Genomic DNA, 24,786 nt, shown 5'->3' on the forward strand with positions numbered 1-24,786 from the left:
TTTGTGGGTTCAAGCCCCACAGTGAGACTTTGAACTCACAGTCCAGGCTGACATTTCAACACAGTGCTGGAGGAGCACCGCATTGTTGGAGGTGCCGTCCTTTGGATGAGACATTAAACCAATGCTAAAGATCCCATGACCCAATTTGAGAAGAGATGGAAGTTCGCCCTGATGTGCTGGCCAACAATTCTCCAAATAAAATTGGTCAATCACCTCATGGCTGTTTATGGGACATTGCTATACGCACGTTGGCTGCTTTATGCATCTAATAATATACACAGTCTCTAACCTTTACAGTATAATCCTGCAAAGCATTTTGAGACATCCACATGACATGAAAGGGCTATATCAAATGCAAGGATGATTATTATTATTAATAACCCTAACTGAGCAAAAGTTGATAACATACCAGGCGTACAGAACACAGCCGTACATGATAATGGCTCCCAGCACAGAAACAAGCTTGTCATCCGTTTGAATACCCTTACCCAAGATCTGAGGAACGCATATTGTGGTATTGACTCCATCTCTCATAACTGAAGAGAAATTAAAAACAGATGGATTTCAAGGTTTTTTTTGAATCATAGTACAGTAATTCCATCATGGCTTTGAAACACTTTACTACGCAGCCCACTTTAAAAATTATTTATAATGTTTTGAGCAAAACTGCACACTCACTGTATTCTGCAGGTTTACTAGCCAGTGCAGAGTAGGTAAGATACATCACGTAACAGCTGATCACTCCTGACTGAAGGAGACCGGAGTTAGGTTTACCTGAGACAGGGAACAAATAGAGAATCCTTTGAAAGAATGGTAAGTAGACTACAAATATGGAATGTTCAGAGAAAACATGAACTAAGGTGACACTGCTTGGAAACCTTAACCCAACACTATAAATAGCACTCAAAAGCTTAGTTTACAGAGGTTTGTTTACCCAGCCGTTCATTTACCTCAGTTATAGGAAATCGACTGGCTGTAACTTTTTCTGGTAGCAGTGTCACTGGCTAACTGTTTACGCTTTCCTTGACCATTTTAAAAAAACTTGTTTGCTCTGCATTTAAACATGTTGATGCATTACATAAACAGGAATAAACTTAATCCAAGAAGTGCCGCAAAATTCAGTGAATTTTTATACACAGCAAGTTCAGAAACACCAGTGGGAAAATGAGTCATGTTGCTGTTACAGCGACGTAAATGACTCTGAGCAGATGTAATGAGTAATTACAAAATCATTTGTAACACTTTGTAGTAAAAGGTGTAAACATTGCACAAGTCTGTGTACACAGAATGCCAGAGAGCCATGGGATATGTGAAATAACTTTGCTTACTAGACTGGCAGTAACCCAGTCCAGACAGCCTCGTTTATGGAGAGGTCAATCACAGTCCTGTGGATCCATCACACATGCTCAGTGTCTTTTTTGGGGAATAAAAAACCTAAGTGAATTCATTTTACTGAAGGGAACGTCACTTAAAAAACTGTTCCCGAAAAGGGCCAAGATACATTAGCAATCGATGTCTCAATCTGAAGGTGGAGGGTTGCAGATGAAATGGAGTTACAGTTGGATTAGGAAGAGAAACAAAACCAAAGGGCTTTTGTTTCTACATCAGTGTACAGAGGATTAGCTTGCGCCATGGCAGGTCAGAATTAGGCATTCTGTCTCACGGATTGTAGGGATATAAGTGCTGACACAGAGGCATCATTTTAGCAAAGATTTGTAAGCTCTTGTTCAACAATGTAACAGGAAATTGTCCCCGTTCAATGGAGAGAGTGCTCATTTACCCTCACTGATCCATGTCTGACCGCTCGCCCCTCTTCCCTCTCCCCCCACATGACACCCCACCACGGACTGAATCTGCAGGTGCAAATAACTTGAATTCTTTCACTTGCACATGACCCAATTACACTCCCAACCGGATTGTTTTTTCTTCACACAGTACATTAGGTATTCGTTGCTTTTTCTGCCTTCAGGGAGAGGATCAAAGCACCATTTAGTAAGAGGAACTCTGAATTAGAACAGTCCCTCTTACTAAAAAAAATGTGTTACGATCCCCTCCACGGTCAGCAGAGCACCAACCAGCACCTTGTTAAGTCATTCTGTTATAAATCCTACGCTGCTAAATGGCTCCTGTATAATCCTCTGGTTTGTCGAAAAAAATTGGTGATCTTTTGAAACAAAACACAAATGAAAGGTGAGCCACTTTGACAAGGGTGGAAGGCAATAACAAAAGATCTCTCACAGCTAACAAATCTAATTGGGATTCTTCAGGGCAACGGGAGTTGAGAATCAGTGCTGTTAGGAGGAATGAACCCAATAACCTTTCCGAATGGCTGAAAGGCTGGTGTTTGTGACTCTGAACAAAGGGTTCTGAACTTGAGCATGTGCTTGGCAGCTGCCCTCAGTCTATACAGATTCTGCAACACAAGAGGATCCAGAACTGCAAGAGATGTCTGATAAATAGAGAAACAGGAGGTCTAAGCCATACATACACCTTCAGTGCAGACCAGTGGTAACCAACCTATAGACCACGGGCTGGAAGTGGCGGTTAACAAGTGCCCCACTCCCACCCGAACATTTGTACTGGTCTAGGTAAGTCCATGTTTGATCATTCAATGTATTTTAAGCGCCCCAGGACGCAACCCCGCATGAAGAGCGCTATATAATTGTAAGCTGTTGTTGTTTTCTTTTTTTCTTGATTTCCGGCATAAATCAAGATATAATCAATCAAGAAAATTGATTCTGTTACCCAACTAAAAAGGTTGGCCACTACTGGTGTGGGCTGTACATGAAGTCTGTGGATGGTGCTGGGCGAAGACAATAAGTTAAACAGAAAAGGCACAAACCTAAAAAATAAAGCAGATGAGAGTCACTCTAGCAGGTGTTGGTTATGAGTGCCAATCTATTGTCCTGGGAGCAATTGTCCACTCATCCTCCCCAATGAGAGACGTACATGACACAAGGAGTATTTGATTCATCTAATGTTAAAAGATGGCAAATCATCACTTCAAGTCAGAGACCTTTGCTAGATTAAAACTCTTTCAGTTCTCTACTTTTTTTTATATATGTGCTCAATTATTTTTTCTATCCTCCCCCCTCCCACCCCCATCTACACATGCACACCCACATCACATCTCTCTGTGCTTGGTCTGACTTGCTAGGGTGTAGTTCGATGGAAACTAGGTATCCTCCATTAACCGAAATAGGGACATTATAGACATAATTAAATCATCACAGAACAGTTTAGAAATCGCTATGTCTGGATTCATTATTTTGAACTTACGTTTCTGAACGCAGGGTGTAATAGCCAAGATGGAGACGATCAGACAAAGCCCACCATTGACACCCAAGACAATCTTGTTTAACATGCATCCATCAGGATCGGTGTAAAATATCCCCATTAGAATAAGAGCAAAAACAGCCACCGAATACAGGCTGAGAGTAACCAGGGCCAAGGCAGCAAACCAGCATTTATTCTGTCCCGTTCCAGCCCACCTAGTTACAAGACAAAGCAGATGATCAGTGAACCATTCGAGTACCACAAGCCTGTATATTACAGTATAACATACATCCGACATGTAATACCTAGCATATGATCAAGTGTCAAGGTGCACAAACGGGTACATAACAGTCCAAATCAAGCAAGTAAGTAAGTGTGTGTCATTTCGATTAAAACATTTGCAATTGTGTACAAAGCCGCTGTTTGCATTGAGAAGCAAAAACCTTGAAAACTGCTCAAATCTGAGCACAAAGTCTTTTCTTCCACAAATACACACACAGAATGTAGAAATGCCTCATCAAAAATGGCTATTGAACCAAAGTCCATAAAAGGGAAATTTACAAAAACTGCACTGAGGAAAAATAATATTTGGGTTCAGGAAGGAGCAGAGGAATGGGATTTAATCATAATAATCCTTACATCTCTAACTTTCTGCAGTTGAACGTCAACAAGACCGAGGCTCTCCTGATTGGCTCCCGTCAGCGCCTCCACACTTCAGGCACTGGCAGCATCGCCATCCATGGCTGCACACTGCACCTTCCTAAGCCAGTCCAGAACCTTGGTGTCTTGTTTGACTATCAACTGTCCTTTCTCCCCCACATCCGTGCCATGACCAGCTCTGCTTTCCCCCACCTCCGCAACATTGCCTGGCTCCGCCACTGTCTCACCCCTCAGGCCGCTGAAACTCTCAATCAGACGTTCATCACATCTAGGCTTGACAACGCCAACTCTATTCTTGTCGCCCTCCCTAACTCTTCCCTCCACAAACTGAGGATCATCCAGAACTCTGCAGCTCATGTCCTCTCCCGCACCAGGCTCTGTGACCCCATCACCTTCCACCCTCGCCTGGCTCCCCATCCACCAGAGGATAGAGTTCAAAATCCTCGTCCTCATCTTCAAGACCCTCTATGGCTTTGCCCCCTCCTACCTCAATGACCTGCTAACCCCATATCAACTTGTCCGCTCCCTCCACTCAGCAGGCTCCAGCCTGCTCCATGTCCCCTGGCTGGCCCGCGGTTGGGCCTTCAGCGTCTCTACCCCCACCCTTTGGAACTCCATCCCACAGTCCCTTCGCCTCGCTCCCTCCCTTGCCTCCTTCACGGCACGTCTCAAGACCCTCCTCTTCGACCGTGCCTTCGGCCACCCTCCCTGCCCTCCACCCTCCCTTACCCCATTTCCCCCACCCCTGCTTGGGTCCAAATCCCTGACATCCTACCGACGTGAAAGGCATCTTACAAATATAATTTTGTGTTGTATTGTATTTGGTATAGTCTTTCACATAGGGAGACCGCCTAGTGTGCTTCAGAGATACACTCTACAGTGCAGAGACTATTTGTTTGTGAGCAAAACACGATAACCAATTTTCACACAGGAATGTCTCACAAACAACCATCTTTAACAAAATCCAGTTAATTCAAAACTCCGCCACCCTTATCCTTACCCACACCAAACTCTGAACCCAATCACCCCAGTTCTTGTCAGACTCCACTGGTTCTCTATCACAGAATGGATTGATTTAAAAATCCTCACACTTGTTTACAAATCACTTCATGCCCTGGAACCTGCCTACTTCTCTGACCTGGTTACACCTCATTCCACTGCCCACCGCCCTCCTGCACATCCCTTTTCCTTTCCGCTTTGACAAAGGATGTGCAGCCACTACACCCCGAAGCTATGGAACTCTTTTCTTCAATCCCTCCACCTTGCCTCCTCCTTCCCCATCTTCAGATCACAACTGAAGACCTTTTCGACCTTGCCTATGATCACCCCCCTCTTCTCCCTGGCTCAGCGTCAAGCTCCGTCAATGTTAAGCATTCCGAGACACTACCATGAGTGAAGATCGCTATATAAATGCACGTAGTCGTTGTTGTTGACTAACTTACCAATTTTTGTTCCATTTGTGTGCAAATTCCACCAGCAAAATGAGCTGAATGATTATGAAGAGGAACGCTCCACCAGCACCAATGTACAGCCATGCTGTGCTCAACAAAAGAAAACAAATCATTAGCATACAGCACATGATTGGAAGCTGCAGTTTGTGGATCAAAATACAGTTTTCTCTTTACTGAACAGGTTACATTATCTAAGATTTAAGAAGAGCAAGACGCTATCCTGTTTAAAGAGCTATATATAATTGCAAATTGTTGTTGTTGTCTTTCGTTAAAACAAAATCAGAGAATCCAGATAAAATTGGAATCCTCCAACCTGATGGTTGTGTCATAGCTTGGCTCCATTCTTTGCTTCGTTGTGGAAGGAAAAACAAATTCAAGCCAGAAGCTAGTTAAACTATTTTGACACAGATCAACCTCCAAATCCACGGTTCTCCATAACCATCCAATGCATTCATTTTAAACACAACACAAAAAAAGAAAGCAATCAACCACAGATGAAAAACAGAAAGGGCTTTGAGTCCTGAATTTAAGATAAGTGTGAACAGTGAATAAGTTTAATGTCGTCAGGAAACATGAACATTATTGGTCCTAATGCACGATTTGGAAATGCATTTCACTTGAAGCTCCATTCCCAATCTTGTTCTTTTTCTCTGAATTTCATATAAATGTATTCTTCAACCAAACTTTTGATGAAAGGTTCAGTGGGAGGCTAAGCAGTGACGACAGCAAATTATCTGACCAAACAGGATAAGCTTAAATTTCTCCTCATTATACACACACATACATTCCCAGGGCTCACTAGACAAAGGGGGAATTTTAGCTGATCTCAGTCAGGGTAACACTGGTGGAAGTAATTTAGTACAGATCTGAAACCTTCCTCATCTGTACAACTCAATTCAATAGTGGGCCATGTGATTTATGAAAATGTTATAGCAGTACATGGAAAGCATTTCACCTGCATCAATGCTACAATGGGGCAAGTTGAACTGTACAAAATCTGAGCATAGTTTTAGCTAGTTTCTGACTTTGATTTGTTTAATGATAGAACAAAAAATGTAACTGAGCCACATCCCCACCATCAAATTGGATGATACAACAGCAAACAATATTTTATTGCTTTGACACTACAATGGTACAGGAAAGACTAATTAAGCGCCTTCTATCAACCCATTCCTAGATGTTAAAACTCTTTGGCTCATACCATACTACCTTACATTTACAGGGGGTTAATAGAAGCATTCCCAAAATGAAAGCAAATACCTTCCCTTTACTAGCGAAATTATAGAACACAGCATTATCCAAGCCAATTGTGCGATTTATTCACAAATAGTATCAATTTACATAGACACAAACCTCCATTCGTTCAATAACAATCAGAAAATCTTCCATCACTTTCACTCGCTCAAGACATCCTTGATTTAAAAAAATGAATACACAATAAAGAGAGTACAGTTCACTAATAATGCCAAGCTTAGAAACCTCCCCCACTGCAGTTTTGAGAACACTACCAAAAAGCTGCAACAGGCTTCATGCCATTGCTACCCTGAATAGTTAATAGTTAACATAGTTAACCAAAGCAGTTCTAAAATACTGCACCGGGCACCTGCTCCTGTAAATACCATTAAAAAGGGTTGAATTACAGCTTTAAAAATACCTGTGTATACCTGTGAAAAAGTGTTGTGCTGAAAGTACAGTGATATTTATACTGCCAAGACATAGACCTCTAAGCATATTGATATACCTTAAATAGGAGGGACAAAGTTTAATCTTAGAGTCTTAACTATTCAACCCAAGGCTCAAAAACTATAACCACAGCAAGCTGGTCACTCAAAATTCCCTGGCTTACCATTATTCCAGACAACAACAACGGCAACTGACTTTTGTATAGAGCCTTTATGTCAGGAGGACGTCTCAAACCATTTCACACAACTAACTGGTCACCCGAGCTGGGAAGGAGGGAGCTGAGGAGGGTGGGGAAAAAAGGTGCCCAAAGCGCGGTTGAAAAGATTGATCTTAAATGAACTTAAAAGGTGACATTTTAAAGAACGGCATTCAGAGACTATCACATAGACGAGCATCACAAGCCCAGAACATGTTGCAAAATGAGGCGCATTTGGAACAATTAGGAAGATTTTCTGATGCGTTTTAAAACAATTTTAATAGTACATCTCGAAATTCAAATTCTTCAAAAGGCACGCAAAGCAGTAACATGAAAAAAAATAGCAATTATTTTCTTAAAACACAGCATTCACAGATACCAACAGGATTCCCATTGTTGTCAACAGGTTTATTGCTTAATAGGCTTGCCACATGAACATCCAGATACAAAACACTTACTGTCCTTCAGAATGAATGGACTGGCAAGTGCAAGCACAGCTGACATACACAGAGAGAGAGAGAGAGAGAGAGAGAGAGAGAGAGCACAGCTCCAAGAGACTCCGTAAGTGGTGGACACTGCCCAAAGCTGTTCGCTTTATGCTTTTGTTGCTTCAAGTGCTTTCCATTCATTTGGAAAGCTTAACTATTATTATTCCAGAACGTTTTAATTTTTTGCTAGCGTGCAGAACAACTATTCCAAATTGACTTGGGTCAGCTTTACTTTTAAAACCTTTAAAATAATATATCATTTAAAATAATATATCATTCTTCACAATTTTAAAACCCCGTTGAAGGCAAGAGGGAATCTCCGTGTGGGGGCAAAGTTGGAAGCCAGCCTGTCAAGTTTCTTTAATATTATTTAGCTCGCTTCCACTGAACAGCACTATATCCACAGTGCTCCTCACTCTCTGCTTACAGTTCACTCATTGTTCTCAAAATCTCTTCCAACTTGGAATCCAGAAGAAGGAGGGAATGGTTTATCTGGAGCTATGAAACACTTGATTCTGTACAGAACACAACACTGGCCTTCAACCACTTGCACTGAATGGTTGCATTGAATGTTGTTGCTGAGTGCAGATTTAACCTTTTACTGCTACAAAACAAATCAATTTTTCCAATGAATAAAATGAACCATTTACTAATTGAAACGTGATGACCTTTGGAGTACTGAAAGGGTTTCTTCTGCGTTGAACATACAAATATCTCCAGCTGCACTACTACAAAGCCAAAGTAGGGAATGGTACCAGAGAGCATTAACTTAATGCACTAATTGAAAACTAGCCCACAGTGAACTGTGCAACCTTCTAAAAAAAAGAAAAAATGATGCAAAAATAATAACAAATCCCCAAAAGATTTAGTTGTTAAATAGAATACAATGGCAGCCTTACCCCTGTGAAAGGTGTCCTGGTCAGGTATGAAGAAAGCTCCTGCACACATGGCTGTCAATACTACAAACTTCACAAACCAGAACCTGCAAAAACAAGACAGATGTCTTCAAAAGGCTCTGTCTATCCATTTCCTTTTGTCTTCTTCACAATAACAGTATCAATGTCGTCTACATCACTTTCTGTGTTGGCTAATTACATTTCTTTCGTTGAACCTGTAGCTCAGTGAGAATCCTATTTGTTATGCTTGGAGGGATATCCATCGTCCCTTCAAGCAACACACTTACCCATTGTGGATGTAAGCACGGCAGTTTTTGCTGGTTTTCACATTGAGCATCAGGAGAAAGAAGATGAAGAAGAAACAGGCCATTCCAAAGCAGACTTTGTAAACAGCGGCATATCCAACCAGCCTTTCACAGTCAACTCCAGCCTGGATCGTTTTACAGAAATCGCTGTAGAAGGGGATCTGATGTGGAAGAGGGAAGATTAATACAGTCCGATTTCTATCACTGTCTCATCTTTTCACCTACATCTAGTGTTCTCTGGTTTTGTAGGGCTGATAATAATAATAATCCTTGCATTTGATATAGCGCCTTATCACGTCTTCGAGCTGTCTATTGGCAGCCAATTGCACAATATGACCCAAATCCTGGATAACTTGGCACTCCACACTGTTTTTGCCAGTCAGCTGAAATGACAATAACTGACCAGCAGAAAGTAAAAGGAAATTGAGAGTTGAATCAGGTCATATTGGGCTTGTTGTAAATATTATACTGAATACGTTCACGGATCAATAAAGCATTACTCTGATAATGGATTACCTTGTCAGTATAGTTAAAATTAACATATTAAATTTGCTGGGTGTTATCCCCTCCCACTCACCCACCCTCCTCCACCAGAGCAAGTCTCAGTGACCTGGCCTCCTGGATGTTATCACTGAAAACAGGGGAGGGTTAAGCTATCTCCAGTTCTTTCGATATAATAAACATCAAATGTACTACTGAAATGGACCTCATTATTAGAGGTATTTCTAACTGTTTCAAAAGGCTCTGGCTCTCCATTTCCTTTGTCTTCTTCACAATAAGAGTATCTCTATCATCTGCATCACTTTCTTTGCTGGCTGATTAAATTTCTGACATGAAGCTGCAGTTCAGTGTGAATATAATACAACCCAACACACAATAATAGTGTGGGCCTTTATCCCTTGTCTCCCAGGCAGGAATCCTCAAGTTGCACTGATTTATTTCAAATTCTGAACATTAGTTGAGATGGAGGTACATGTTTAAAATGCAAACCTTCATTTCACTAGTTAGCTTTATTTATTTGCCATTTTTTGAATTAAACACACACGGAAAGACCCAAAGAGGGACACAGGGCAACAAAACATTGTCCTGAAGTTGAGAGTCTGCCAGAGGCTGGGTGTGGGTGGAGACAGCGTGAGTCAGAGCAATGTCTGTGTTGCCTGTGCACTGTGGAAGCTGCTCATAAACAGAGTACTTGAATAATAATAATCCTTGCATTTGATATAGCGCTCTTCACGTCGGGAGGACGTCCCAAAGCGCTTCACAGAACACACTGTAAAGTGAATTGACTGTATATTTGTGGGCGAACGCGGCAGCCAATTGCGCACAGCAATGTCCCACAAACAGTCGTAGATTGAAAATGACCAATTTTTTATTATTGTTTTTGGTTTTGGAGGGATTATTATTAGGCGTGTGGAGTAAGGAAACTTGCCCAAGGTTTGGCCCTGCCTGGAATTGAACTCAGGTTTCTCACTTGACCTTGCATTTGATACAGCGCCTTTCAAGTCAAGAGGACATCTCAAAGCGCTAACATGATTTATTGCACAGTTTAGTGACTGTGTATAGGATTCACTGTAAAGTGTAGTGACTATGTATTTTGTAGATGAAAGGGTTACTCACGTGTTCTTTCAACCCTTCGGCCACAGTAGGTGATAGCATGAGGCAGCAGACAATGGTCCCTAGGATGTGGTAGAGGGCGTACATCACCCTGGTCCCTGTAGAGGTTTTGATCATTGGGCAGCAGCTACAGCATAGCGAACAAGAAGCAGATCCACAGCAACAGGCCAGCTGATGGAAGAAAACAACATCGGAATGTACCAAAATACCCATAAAAACACATCCCATAATTTTTGTTCAATAAAACACCATTAAGCCCATTTCAAACTGATCCTCATGTGGAACACAAGAATCATTTTCAACACTAAAAGATTACTTCTCGTGACCTGAGGTCTAATGATAAGCTACGCGGTTTTAGCTGGTTAAACTCAAGCATTGCCCCAATGCAAACTCTGGGGTCCCCAAATCCTTTGCCAATCTGCACCTCATACTCTCCTGATTTAGGTAAGCTTGCCTCCAAGGAGAGAGTTCATATTGCATTTGACTTAAGAGAAAATTTCCATGTGTTGGTGGGATAAATATGTGGAACTCTCAATCTGGTTTAAATACTCTTAAGCATGGGTTTAACTGAGGAAACACACCAATGGCTTTTTTTTGATGGCGGGAGGGAAGGATGAGTAGAAAGATTATCACATGAAGTAAATGGCAAAAAACAGGAGCTTAACACACTACTACTGCTACTAATAATAATAATCATCACCGCCATCCTGGCAAGTGCCTTATTACGTTGTCGAGATGTCTCAAAATGTTTCACAGAATATACAATAAGAACACAAGAATTCCTAAACAAAAGAAGACCAAGGTCCATCCAGTTCGCATTCCACCATCCTGGCAGTTGCATTCACATTCATGTCCCAAGCTATATATTGTATCCCAAGATATTATTTCCTAAAAGAAACCTATCTAATTTGCTTTTGACAGAATCAACACTTTCTGCTTCCACCATCTCCCAAGGGAGCCTCTTCCATGCATTTACTGCAAAGTGGGTTGATTGTGTATTTTGTGCTTTTGTACATAACAAATTTAGTAAACAGAATTGCTTGGCATTTCAAATTTGAAATTTTAAAGTTATTTGTTGATGAGAACTTGAACGTGGGAGTAGATGACATAACAGGAACAGACTGTCCTCGCACTCCAATCTGAATTCTGCACTGATAAGCTCCCCGATCTCAGATGTAGGGTGAACTCAATGCCAGCAGCTGGGAGGATGTGGGGAAATAATAGATTTTGCTCTACAGCTGAGGTTAAAAATCAGGAACCTGGGTCTAGAAACAGGCCACCATAACTGTAGGCATTCACTAGCAAATATACAGTCACATTTTACAGTACATCCTGTGAAAACCTTTGAGACGTCTTGACGACATGATAAGATGCTGTATAAAATAAAAGGATTATTACTATCATATATTACTTACATACAATAATATTATTATCAACTAATCTGACTGTCACTTGGCTGCTAGTTCCAACGTATCACACCAACAATACGTTGGTGTGATACGTTGTGGAGACATATGTGGAGACCTGTAGCTCAGTGGTTAGAGCACTCGCTTTGCAAGCGAGAGACCTGAGTTCAATTCCAGGCAGAGGGCGAAACCTTGGGCAAGTTTCCTTACTCCACACGCCTAATAATAATCCCTCCAAAACCAAAAACAATAATAAATTGGTCATTTTCAATCTACGACTGTTTGTGGGACACTGCTGTGCGCAATTGGCTGCCGCGTTCGCCCACAAATATACAGTCAATTCACTTTACAGAGTGTTCTGTGAAGCGCTTTGGGACGTCCTCCCGACGTGAAAAGCGCTATATCAAATGCAAGGATTATTATTATTATTATTATTATTATTAACAAAAACACATAACCTTGTGTTTATCAGTTGAGGGAAGTTAGTGCTGAAAAAGTGAATACTCCCCCCCCCCACCCACTTTTCTGGAATTCAACATCAAATACTCCAAAACTAAGTACACCAAGTTTCCACTCTGTCTGAATATACTTTCACATGATCCTGAAAAGCGCTCCGAATGCACAAACATATAAAGTACTTAAGGCTGGGTGTGGTTGGAGACAGAGAAACCAGAACAATCTCAGTGCTGCGGAAGGATTCCAAGCTGCTCATAAACAGAGTGCAAGAATACTTGCATTTAACACAGCAGGAAGCGCATCTCAAAACCCTCAGTGGAATCTGCCCTAAAGTGCAGTGACTTTTCAAATTATGTTCTCAATATTTTACTTGAATCAAATCGTCCCAGGCAATGTTCCCCGTCCCCTATTTCTCCAAATCTTACTATAAGGAGATTATTATTTTGTAGTAAAATCCTTCTATTTGATATAGTAATTTCTATTTCAGGAGGACATCTCAAAGCACGTCACGATATACTGAAGTGTAGAGAAAGTGTATTTTGTAGGCAAATCCAGCAGTCAATTTGCACACAGCCATGTGCCAAAACAGCCATGAAGCAAGGGGTCGATTCTGGTGAGGGAGTTTGTTGGCCGACAACAACAACAAATAGCGCCTTTCACGTTGGGTCGTCAATTGGAAAATGTTCAAGACAAAAGTGACAGTTCCCATAGAGAACTGGAATACTGAGGTCATATGTCATCCGAGCAAGCCCCTGTGAACAGATATCGAGCACTAGCGGGCTATTTAATTGTAGGATCGGCATCACAACCAAGCCTCTGCTGGTCCTCATGCAACGCTGTACTTTAAAATTGACGATCACTCGATAGCAATAATAAAGGGGAGCCTTGGCTCAATTTCCCCACTCCCTAGACTTGGGACATTGAGATCAATTGGTAAAATGTAATGTTGCCATCCTTGGGAGTTCTGCTTGGTTAACTCAGTGCATACTGTGAATCAAGTGTGCAACATTTCAAGTCTATATTTCTCAATAATCATCTGCACAGAAGCCTTCAGATCATGATTTGCTTTTATAACACTTTCACCTACTTCACCCTGTGGCACTTACCCCACATGGAACAGAATAAAACAATTGTTTTATTTTGAAAAGGTCTGTTTGGGACATGTGTTAGGGAGTAGCTGGTACAGAGTTCAAGGCTGTCATTCAGAGTCAGGTTTCTGCTGGCATCAGCAAAACTGTTCAACTAAACTACTGTACAGCCTTGAAACTTTTAACTACAAGACGCACCTAACATATTGTACAAACACACACATTAACAGAAGGCAAGGTTTAGTATACATTGGAGTAATAAAATGTCCCCTGTCCGAATGGCGTAGTGGGAATCAGCTAATACCATTCTATAATTGGATAATATAAAGTGTGAAGAGTCAAAAGCTGATGCCTGAGGGAATTCACAATCTCTATGTGTATGTGAAGGGAGGCAGGTGGTGTGGAAGAAGTTGGATCCAAAGTGTAAGTATCCCATGCGAGGAATCCCAGGTGCAGATACACATTGAATTCAAATTTAAGCAAGTCTGTGGAGGAAGTTAACAGCAAAGGAATTTCACAACAACATCATGCAGCCTTAAAAGCAATGACTTGACTTTTACTGCAATCCTAATCTTTGCTTTATTCCTTATCACTGTCTGTATACATTTGAAACTATCTGTGGTTTTATAGAAAGGTTTAACAACTCCAACTTGCATTTATATAGTGCTTGTCTTCTTATAAAGCACTAGCAGGCTATTTAATTGCAGGAACGGCATCACAGTCAAGCCTGTTCTGGTCCCAAATGCTGCTCTGTCTGAAGGGTGCTATATAAATGCAAGTACAGTAGTTGTTGTTCAAGTTGGAAACATCTTGGAGCGTGTTACAAAGACAGGGATGGATGCCGAGCAGAGAAGAGGAGACTGCAGGGGGAGGGGGGTGACAACAAGCTCAGTTGAAGAGGTAGATGTTACTACAGTACTTAAAGACAGATCATTCTTGCATTTTGCTATAACCCTTACACATCGGGAGGTCGTCCTCAGTGCTTCACAGGATTTACTATGAAGTGGAGTAAGTGTGGATTTATAGATAAAGAAGGGGTGGGGTAGAGGATGGAGAGGTAAAGAGAAGGGATTCCAGAGGTACACATAGTGCTCTGAGACACTCTCCTGCGTGAAGGACACTATATAAATGCGACTTGTTTTTCTAAATCATAAGGGGTGCACAATGACACGGCAGCTTTCAGAGACAGTGACCGGCAGTTCCACATGGAAGAGAGGAACAGGAAGAGCACCTCCTCATAACAGCAGAGACACAGGAACCCAGCAAAAAGCACAGTTTGTTCTGTTGTGGAAGCTTTGCGGTACTAGGAACAAATAAAAATCATACACTATTTCCCTTCAGTGTGGCAATGTTTGGAAAATAGCGCTGGTTGAAGTCCCACTTTAGAATGAACCCAAATCGCAAACAATTTTCTAAAACCCCAAACACATGCATTTATCGTGCGTTTCACATAAGATTATTATTGAGGATGGTATGTATTTTGATGTTATGGCTACTTCCATTAACATCTGCCCCATAAGCTATGCATTGACACAAAATGTTTATTTTGTTGTCCTTTTTTTCCCATGAAAGCAATACGCTTTCCTGTGGAAAATCTTACTATATACTTGTCTAAGCATCCGGGCCTGTTGGGTGTTAGCCTGACTCAGTTTTATGATTATTTATACAAACAAATATCTGGGGCCAGTTGGAATTCCAGACACAAGTTTCTGCAGGGATGTGCATGGTGTGAATGACAGCTGACTGGGAACGCACCCGACACCCAATTTACAGCAGACTAAGCAAACACACCCCTCTGGTATGAAACATGAGCATCTCACACGTGGCTGAAGGGTAATTCACGCTCAGGGTGGGTGTATCTCACTTTGTACTTTCCCACGAGCCAAGTGCTGATGCCCCACACCCAGAGGTGGGAGTTGTTCTTTGCAATTGCTTCTGGGCAACTCTGTCTCAGCGTATGGCAAAGGTAAACTCCCACCCCAAATTCCTTGGGACCTGCATCTCACATCACGCACAAGATGTGCAATTTAAGTGTCACTGCGCACAGCAATGTACTAAATGTTTCATATGTCAGGATTCCAAAAGATTTTTTTTTCCAGATTCTGGAATTCAACACAAATGTTCCAGCTTCTGGAGAGTTTAAAACTACTTGCTCCACCATTAAAAAAAACATACTTTGTCCAAGTTTGCTCCAAAATTTAGCACATTAAAGGGCCAAAAGATACGCGTTGTTTTTAAAATGGTCACCTACTGTTCATGTTGCGACACCCGTATTAACACTGCAGAACTGTGCCCTTGAAACTTTCCTAAAATAATTACAACCCTTAATCTTGCCGGTAGACAGAACGAGTATGGCGGAGTTACTGGTTCAGCCTGGTTAGACACGAGTTTGATGAATTTAATTACTTCAGCTATGATCATAAGACTCCAACAGCTGTCTTCCTTCACTACAATATTTTGGTAATACTCTGTAATAAAGACCATTTATAGAGAACAGCTTTCTGTCTTGTGAATTACTGAGAAAGCCTAAAATTGTAAACAGAAGTCAGTTACACAGAAACAGTCATTTTCCGTGCACAGATAGTCATTCAGCCCATAATACTTTGTACCATTAATCATTATCCTTGCATTTGATATAGCGCCTTATCACATCTTCAAGTCGTCTCAAAATGCTTCACAGAATATACTGTGAAATGAATTGACTGTATATTTTGTGGGTGAGACATGGTAGCTAATTGCGCACAGCAGTGTCCCACAAACAATCGTGGGTTTAACGACAANTTTTTTTTGAAGGAATTATTACGACCGGAAAAGCAATCCACCAATTGACTAACACCTGAGTTCCTACTTACTGCTAGGTAAACAGGCATGTGGAGTAAGAAAACTTGCCCAATGTTTCACCCTGCCGGGAATCTAACCCAAGTTTCTCGCTTGAGAGGCGAGTTCTCTAACCACTGAGTACAGCACTTCACTGATACCACTTTTTATAAATCTCTCTTTTCTAATATTAATTACTTACCAGTTTTCTCCCAAAATCCCTTAATGGTTTTACACTTGTTTGAAAATGCCAATACAAGAAATTAAAAGTTCTTCAAGACTTAACACTTTATTCCTACCTTCCTCATAATAAAAATAATAATAACCCTTGTATTTGATATAGTGCCTAAGCATTTCATCAAGACAGATCAAAGGGTTTCCTAAGATTTTACATTACAACAACAACAACAAGATTCCATTTATTGAGCGCCTTTCACGTCGGGAGGACGTCCCAAGGCACTGTACAGTTGGGTCAGGACCCGAGCAGGGGGGAAATGGTCAGGGTGAGGGGAGGGAAGGGAGGGAGCGAGGAGGGGGTAGAGAGTCGAGAGGGGAGCTGAAGACACGGTCAAAGAGAAAGTTCTTGAGACCGGGCTTGAAGGAGGAAAGGGAGGAGGCGGCGAAGGCACTGGGGGATAGAGTTCCAGAGCCTCGGGGCTGAGAGGCTGAAGGCCCGGCCACCGATGATAGGGCGGTTGGGGCGGGGGATGTGGAGCAGACCGGAGCCAGAGGAACGGAGGGTACGGGCGGGTAGGTAGGGGGATAGTAGGTTGGAGAGGTAGGAGGGAGCAAGGCTGTGAATATCCTTGTAGGTGAGGATGAGGATCTTGAATTTGATCCTCTGGGGGATGGGGAGCCAGTGGAGGCGAGCGAGGGTGGGAGTGATGTGGTCCCGAAGCCTGGTGCGGGACAGTACACGAGCTGCAGAGTTCTGAATGACCTGCAGCTTGTGGAGGGAGGTGCCGGGAAGGCCGACGAGGAGAGAGTTCCCATAGTCCAGCCTTGAGGTGATAAAGGCGTGGACCAGAGTTTCAGCAGCGTGAGGGGTGAGGTAGTGCCGTAATCTGGCGATATTCCGGAGGTGATGGAAGGCGGTGCCAGTTGTGGCGCGGATATGGGGGAGAAAGGACAGCTCAGGGTCGAACAGAACCCCGAGGTTCCTGACTGTCTTTGAGAGGTGGAGAGTGCAGCCTTGGATGCTGAATACACAATGCATTAGATGCATTAGAATACACAACACAGAAACAGGCCATTCGGCCCAACTGGTCTATGCCGGTGTTTATGCTCCAAATGAGCCTCCTCCTGCCCTTCCTCAACTTCAAGCGTAACCTTCTATTCCTTTCTCCCTCATGTACCTATCCAGCTTTCCCTTAAATACATCTACGCTATTTGCTTCAACAACTCCTTGTGGTAGCACGTTCCACATTCCCACTACTCTCAGTGTGAAGGAATTTCTTCTAACTTCCGTATTTGATCTATTTGTGACTATTTTATATTGATGGCCCCGGGTTTTGGTCTCCCCCACAGTGTAAACATCTTCCCTATGTCTACCTATCAAAACCTTTCATGATTTTAAAGACCTCTATCAGGTCACCCCTTACTCTCCTCTTTTCAAGAGAAAATAGTCCAAGTATGTTCAGCCTTTCCTGATAGGTATAACCTCTCAGTTCTGGGATCATCTTTGTGAATCTCCTTTGCACCCTCTCCAGTGCCTCTCCATCCCTTCTATAATGTGGGGACCAGAGCTGCACACAGTATTCTAGGTGTGGTCTAACTGAGGTTCTATAGAGGTTTACCATAATTTCCCTGCTTTTCATTTCTATCGCTCTAGAAATTAACCCCAATGCCTGTTTTGCCTTTTTTATAGCCTTATTAATTTGGGTTGTTACTTTTAGTGAATTGTGTATGTGTACCCCTAGGTCCCTTTGCTTCTCTACGCCATTTGGTTTTTCAATTTCCAGGATGATTGTGACTTCCTCATTCCTTCTACCATCTCACACTTTTCTATATTGTAATGCATTTGCCCTTTAAATGCCCATTCAGACGTCTTGCTGTAATTTGTTGCAGTCCTCCTCTGTATTAACTACCCCCCCCCAATTTGGTGTTGTCTGCAAATTTTGAAATTAATATAACATGTAGGAGCAGGAGTAGGCCATTCGGCTCGAGCCTACCCCACCATTCAATCATGGCTGATCTTCTAATCTAACTCCAGCTAATAACCTAACCCTGCCTTATCCCCATATCCCTTAATCCCTTTTGCAATAAGAAATATATCTATCTCAGTCTTGAATATGTTCAAGGCCTGAGCGTCAACAGCCCTTTGGGGTAGTGAGTTCCATACATTCACCATCCTTTGAGTGAAGAAGTTCTTCCTCAACTCAGTGCGAAAGGGCTGGCCCCTATTTTAAGGTTGTGACCCCTGGTTTTAGTTTCTCCAACCAGGGGAAATAATCTCCCACTATCTACTCTATCATGCCCTTTGATGATCTTATAGGTTTCTATAAGATCCCCTCTAATTCTTCTATATTCTAGAGAATATAAACCCAAATTGGTCAGCCTATCCTTGTAACTCATCCCCTTCACCCCTGGTACTAACCTAGTAAATCTACGCTGCACCCACTCCAAGGCAAGTACATCCTTCCTTAAATAAGGAGACCAAATTGTAATGCTGATTCCCGAGTCCAAAATATTAATGTATATTGTGAACTACAGTGGTCCCAATACCAATCCTTGTGGAACACCACTGCCCACCCCCTACCAGTCTGAGCAACTACCCTTTACTCCTACTCTCTGTTTTCTGTTTTATAATAATAATAATCCTTGCATTTGATATAGCGCTTTTCACGTCGGGAGGACTTCCCAAAGCGCTTCACAGAACACATTGTAAAGTGAATTGACTGTATATTTGTGGGCGAACGCAGCAGCCAATTGCGCACAGCAGTGTCCCACAAATAGTTGTGGATTGAAAATGATCAATTTATTATTGTTTTGTTTTTTGGAGGTATTATTATTGGACGTGTGGAGTAAGGAAACTTGTCCAAAGTGTTGCCCTGCCTGGAATTGAACCCGTGTGTCTCGCTTGCAAGGCCAGTGCTCTAACCACTGAGCTACAGGACTCCACGAGTATTGGAGTCAGCTTGCTGTCCATTCTGCTATTTTTCCTCTGACTCCATATGCTCTGACCTTATTCTTTAGTCTACTATGTGGTACCTTATCGAACGTCTTTTGGAAATCTAAATATATTACATCTACCGCATTACCCTGGTCTACTCTTTCTGTTACCCCTTCAAAGAATTCAATGAGGTTGGTCAAACATGACTTTCCTTTTTGAAATCCATGCTGACTATTCTTTATTATGAAGTATAGTGACTGTGTATTTGTAGGCAAACGCAGCAACCAATTTGAGCACAGCAATGTCCCACAATGTTGCATATGTCAGATTCCAAAAGATTGTTTTCCAGACTCTGGATTAGATATAAATAATCTAACTTCTGGAGAGTTTAAACTACCACTTTCACCATTAAACTACGCATACAGTTTGAACAGTTCTGATGGCCCCACTGTTGTGTTTCACATTTCATTGCAGGACACTTAAGGAACTCAATAATTCTTTAAATTGGGCTATCTGGAGAGCAGGACAGAAACCCAATTCTGTAATGCAAAACAAAAATCATATAAATGTATTCATAGAACTATAGAAAACTACATGCAGAAGTAGGCCATCAAGTAAGGATTATTAACTATTGTTATTATTTGTTTTTTGCCAACCAGACCAGACTGGAAAGGGCAAAGTGAATAAAGCAGCACAGCTCCCTCTCCCAATAGGTTCATCCAGGTTTATGCAATAAGACAGAGCTATTATTCAAAGTCCCTAGTTCAGAATGATATCTTCATACAACACCCTCAGATTGAGAAGTAAAACAATACAATAACTCAAATAACATCTCTGAGTATAAGTCTAGTGATTATCATTCAATGACTATTTAAAAAAAGGGTATTTTCATGTATAAACACACAGGCATATTTGCACATAGAGGGAATTACAGATCTCCTTTATTACATAATTAATAGCCAAGAAGATTAATTAATTCTGCATTTAACCAATTAAGGAGATTCCCAATTTACATGTTTAAACATGGCACTCAATACAGCTGGGTTTACAGTTGGCACATTAATGAAAACTCAAATGAAAAAAATCAACTGCCAAGTTTTCTCAACCATGTTCTGTGGTTGGGGCAGGTAATTCAGCCTGAGATTGTGCCTTTTTTCCCTATTACCAAGGCAGTGGTGGTGACCATGTGCCATTCGTGCAGTGCCTCTCGTACAGAAGCCAATGTGACACAAAGCTCTCCACACTTTTTTGGCTCACAAAATACTGTTGCAATAAAAATACAGTTTTGTTTACAAGTCAAAACCTTCAGAAAGTTTGACAGTCACAACTGAGCACAAGAGGCTACTGTGCGGTCATCTTCCTTAGCAGCCTTTCCACAAGAGAGAAAAAAAATCGACACCATCTCCATGTTGACTCATGTATTAAGCTTCACTACAAGTTAGGCATTGGTGGATTTATTAAAGGGTGCAATGTTCTTAAGTGCCAGTTAATGCTCTGGAACTGGGGGTATTAAACAGAATAAAAGGTTAGTAGTGGAATCTAATCCAGGGATGGTGGAGGAGCCAGATGGAAAAGGCAAAAATCACCATTGTTACCTTTGTACAATTGATTTTGTAGAAATAAAATGTTTTGCTGCATTTTCTATCCATTAGTAATGATGATAATAATAATAATAATAATAATCCTTGCATTTGATATAGCACCTTATCACATCTTTGAGACATCTCAAAGAGCTTCACGGAATATACTGTAAAGTGCATTGACTGTATATTTTGTGGGCGAAACATAGCAGCCAATAGCACACAGCAGTGTCCCACTGAAAATCTTGAAAATCCCATGTATATTAAGTATGTAGAACCATCATATTCACTTGCCTACAAAATACACAGTCACTACACTTTACAGTGAAATCCTGTGAAGCGCTTGGAGATGGCCCACGATGTGAAAAGACGCTATATCCAATGCAAGGATTATTATTGTTATTATCAGGTACTTTTGAGTATTTCATTGATCACTATGTAAGATTGTTAGTTTCCATAAAAATATCCAAGTTATAAGACACTGTCTGGTTGCTTCATATCTCCGACCCTACTATTGGCGAGCAAGTTTTTAGACATTCCGTCTCCTTGAACTTTAATCCAGAATCCCGGACAACCCCTCATTCTCCACTTTCAAAGCTCACCTCAAGACTCTGCTTTGACCAAGCTTTTAGTCATCTTACCACACACAACTCTTTTCAACACCCTCCCCCTCCTCTGGTGGCCAGCCAGCAGTATAGAGCGGCCCGAAATGACCTCCTGATGTGAAAGGCATTATGTGAAACTATATATAAAATATATATATATACTTTATATATTTATAATACTTTATTGTCAATCTTTCCAATGGCAGAAGAAAGCATGATTTTCGCTGGCAGGAATTGGGTATTAAAGAGCAAGGCAATACAGAAATTCCAATTTTACAAAAATTTAAAAGAAATTAATTTAACCTTGTTTAATAAGAGTCACTTCTTGGACTCAACCCTTTGATCGGTGTAAGGTGCTTGATGGAATCCTAGCAAATGATTTGTTGAGATTAAGGTTGATACTCAACTCATTGGCTTCCTGTCAAACAGGTTTGGCTGCATGTTTGATTGGGACTGCAGCATTGTAACCCTGGATACTTTAAAGCTAGTCTTCTAAGGCTTAACATGAAAGCCTATTTTTTTTCAGAAAAAGTATTTAATTACCAGTCCAAGAATTCAGCAAAAATGCAAGTGATTGTGAAAAGAAATCTGATCACAAGCAAGATAATCCAAGAAGCCCAGGGCTAGTCTGCTGGTTACAATGTAGAAGAGGCCCCAGGGCCAAGCTGATAATAAAGGACTAGGATTAGTTTGGAGCAACTATCATTGCATGGGATTGATAGTACCAACAGTGATTTATTTATATAGATAGCACCTTTCTCATCTGGAGGTGCTCTCAAACTACTTCACACGTCTGACTGGAAGCCCAAACTAGGGAAGGAAGCTGAGGAGAGAGGAAGTGGAGTCCTGTAGCTCAGTGGTTAGAGCACTCGTCACCCAAGCAAGAGATTTGGCTTCAGTTCCCAGGAGTGCAAAACCTTGCGCAAGTTCCTTACTCCACAGGCCTGATCCCTCAAGAAAAAAAACAATATCAAAATTGTTCACTTCAATCCACGACTGTTTGTGGGACCCTGCTGTGCGCAATTGGCTGCTGCGTTTCGCACACAAATATACAGTCAATTCACTTCACAGTATATTCTGTGAAGTCCTTTGAGACGTCTAGAAGACGTGAAAAGCGCTATAATAATCCTTGCATTTGATATAGCGCTTTTCACATCTTCGACATTATTTATTATAAAGGTGGCCAAATGCAGTCATTGGGATAGGTTTTAAGGTGGAACTGAAGATGACAAGGCATAGGGACCGAGGGCTGGATTTCCAGAGGGTGCAGACTCACTGATGGCGGGGGAGAGAGCACGTAGCTAGTGGTTGCTGAGTGGAGGGAGCGCTTGGCAGCAGGATCGCAGAGGAACGGTGGGGCAAAGCCATGTAAACATTTAAATGTGAGAATCTTAAATTCGATCCACTGGGTGATAGAGAATGAGGATGGGGTTGATGCACTTGGGCAATCTGGTGTGGGAGAGGACGTGAGCCTCAGAGTCATGGCCGGGCTGCAGTTTGTGTAGGGAGGAGATGGCGGGGCCAGCGAGTGGGGGTTTGAGTAACAGGAAGTATTTTGTTTATTTGCTTCTGAGAAATTACGTTACTCAGTATCTTTGCTAAGTTCCAATTAACACAATTCCATTAACACAAAATTAAAGTCTTCAATACTCACCACATAACCAGCCCTCACCAGAAATGACTGGCTGGCACCTTGAATATGTTAACTATGTTGAATATTCATATCCAATACATGACTTAATCCTAACATTCGATATAGCACCTTATCACGTTGTCAAAACGTCACAAAGGGCTTTTCAGGATTCAGTGTAAGGTGTGGTGGCTGTGTATTTTGTAGGCGAACACAGAAATCAATCTGCACCCAGCAATGTCAAGGACTGATTTTTGTCTGGGGGAATTGGTGGCCAGGACACAGGGAGAAACTCTCTCCTCTTTTCAAGTAGTGCCATTGGATATTTAAAGTCCACCTAAATGAGCAGATTCAATGTCAGGTTTAATGTCTCATGCGAAGGAAGGCACCTCTAGCAATGTAAAACATAGACTACCAGTTCAAAGTCCCGAAGTAGGAGAAATAGGAGGGAAAGGGGAAAGGAAGAGCGTACATTCACCCACTTCACAGCACCAGAAGGTGTTGGTGCTTCAATGTGCTGGCCCAGTAGTGTATCAACAAATATCAATTAATAAATATATTAGACACAATACTTCTTCCAAAAAACGTTATACTGGATTGAGCAAGGGCCAGTTTAACAGGGCCGACATCTAAAAAATATTTGCAATAAATAGAATTTTTAATTTATGGAATTTTTATTTAATTTCCAAGCAGGAATCAATCATGGGCAGCTTAAGATAAAGCAGAGAAAATAGATACTGTACATTACATAGTCAATGGCTGCTTATATTTTAAAAAACCACAACAGCTACAGGAGAATTTAAATCGTCATGTGATCGAGGGTGAGATCAGTTAAATCTTCACCCTCTAATTGCCCATTCCCACAAGAATGAACCTTCTGCATCAGACCCATCAAGTGGTTGGTCTGCTCTTACATCAGCCAGTGGTACACCCTCAGGAGTGGCCCAGTAAGGACTCTCTCACTTTCCCAGAAGGAGGAGCCATCTTTGAAAGCTAACAACCACAAGATGATTACATTGCATAGTGCCTTTCACGTCAGGAGGACGATCCAAGGTGTTGGACAGTACACAGCATTTCAGACCCGAGCTGGGGTCAGGGAGGGAGAAAGGAGGGGAAGGGGAGTGACCAATGGCATGGTCGAAGAGGAGGGTTTTTGTTCCTTGAAGGAGGCTAAGGAGGGGGAGAGGCGGAGTGATTGGGGGATGGAATTCCAGAGGTTAGGGGCAGGGAGGCTGAAGCTCTCCCGCCAATGGTGGGGCAGGTGAGTCAGGGGACATGGAGCAGGCCGGAGCCGACTGAGCAGAGGGAGCGGGCGGGTTGGTAAGGGGTTAGGAGGTCGCAGAGGTAGGGTGGGGCGAGGCCACGGAGGGCTTTGTAGGTGAGGACCAGGATCTTGAACTGGATCCTCTGAAGGAAAGGGAGCCAATGGAGTCAGACCAAATCAGGAATTCAGTACAGGATGGGTGTTAGGATGTGTTAGGTCAGCGCCTTGGGATGTCCTCCCGACGTGAAAGGCGCTATAC

General features: G+C 41.9%; 1 protein-coding gene across 1 annotated transcript in view; it reads right to left on the reverse strand.

Moving 5' to 3' along the window:
- Positions 1–24,786, reverse strand: part of serinc5 (serine incorporator 5) — a 47,321-nt gene that overhangs the window by 14,078 nt on the left and 8,457 nt on the right. The window contains exons 2-8 of the mRNA XM_042334874.1: positions 10,573–10,740; positions 8,938–9,116; positions 8,654–8,736; positions 5,379–5,472; positions 3,280–3,491; positions 679–774; positions 410–536 (exon numbers count right to left, since the gene is read on the reverse strand). Of these exons, the coding sequence (XP_042190808.1) occupies positions 410–536; positions 679–774; positions 3,280–3,491; positions 5,379–5,472; positions 8,654–8,736; positions 8,938–9,116; positions 10,573–10,740 (959 nt within the window). The remainder of the gene's footprint in view (positions 1–409; positions 537–678; positions 775–3,279; positions 3,492–5,378; positions 5,473–8,653; positions 8,737–8,937; positions 9,117–10,572; positions 10,741–24,786) is intronic.

Source organism: Callorhinchus milii, unplaced genomic scaffold (genome assembly GCF_018977255.1).
Source record: "Callorhinchus milii isolate IMCB2004 unplaced genomic scaffold, IMCB_Cmil_1.0 Scaffold1, whole genome shotgun sequence".
Lineage (NCBI taxonomy): Eukaryota > Metazoa > Chordata > Chondrichthyes > Chimaeriformes > Callorhinchidae > Callorhinchus > Callorhinchus milii.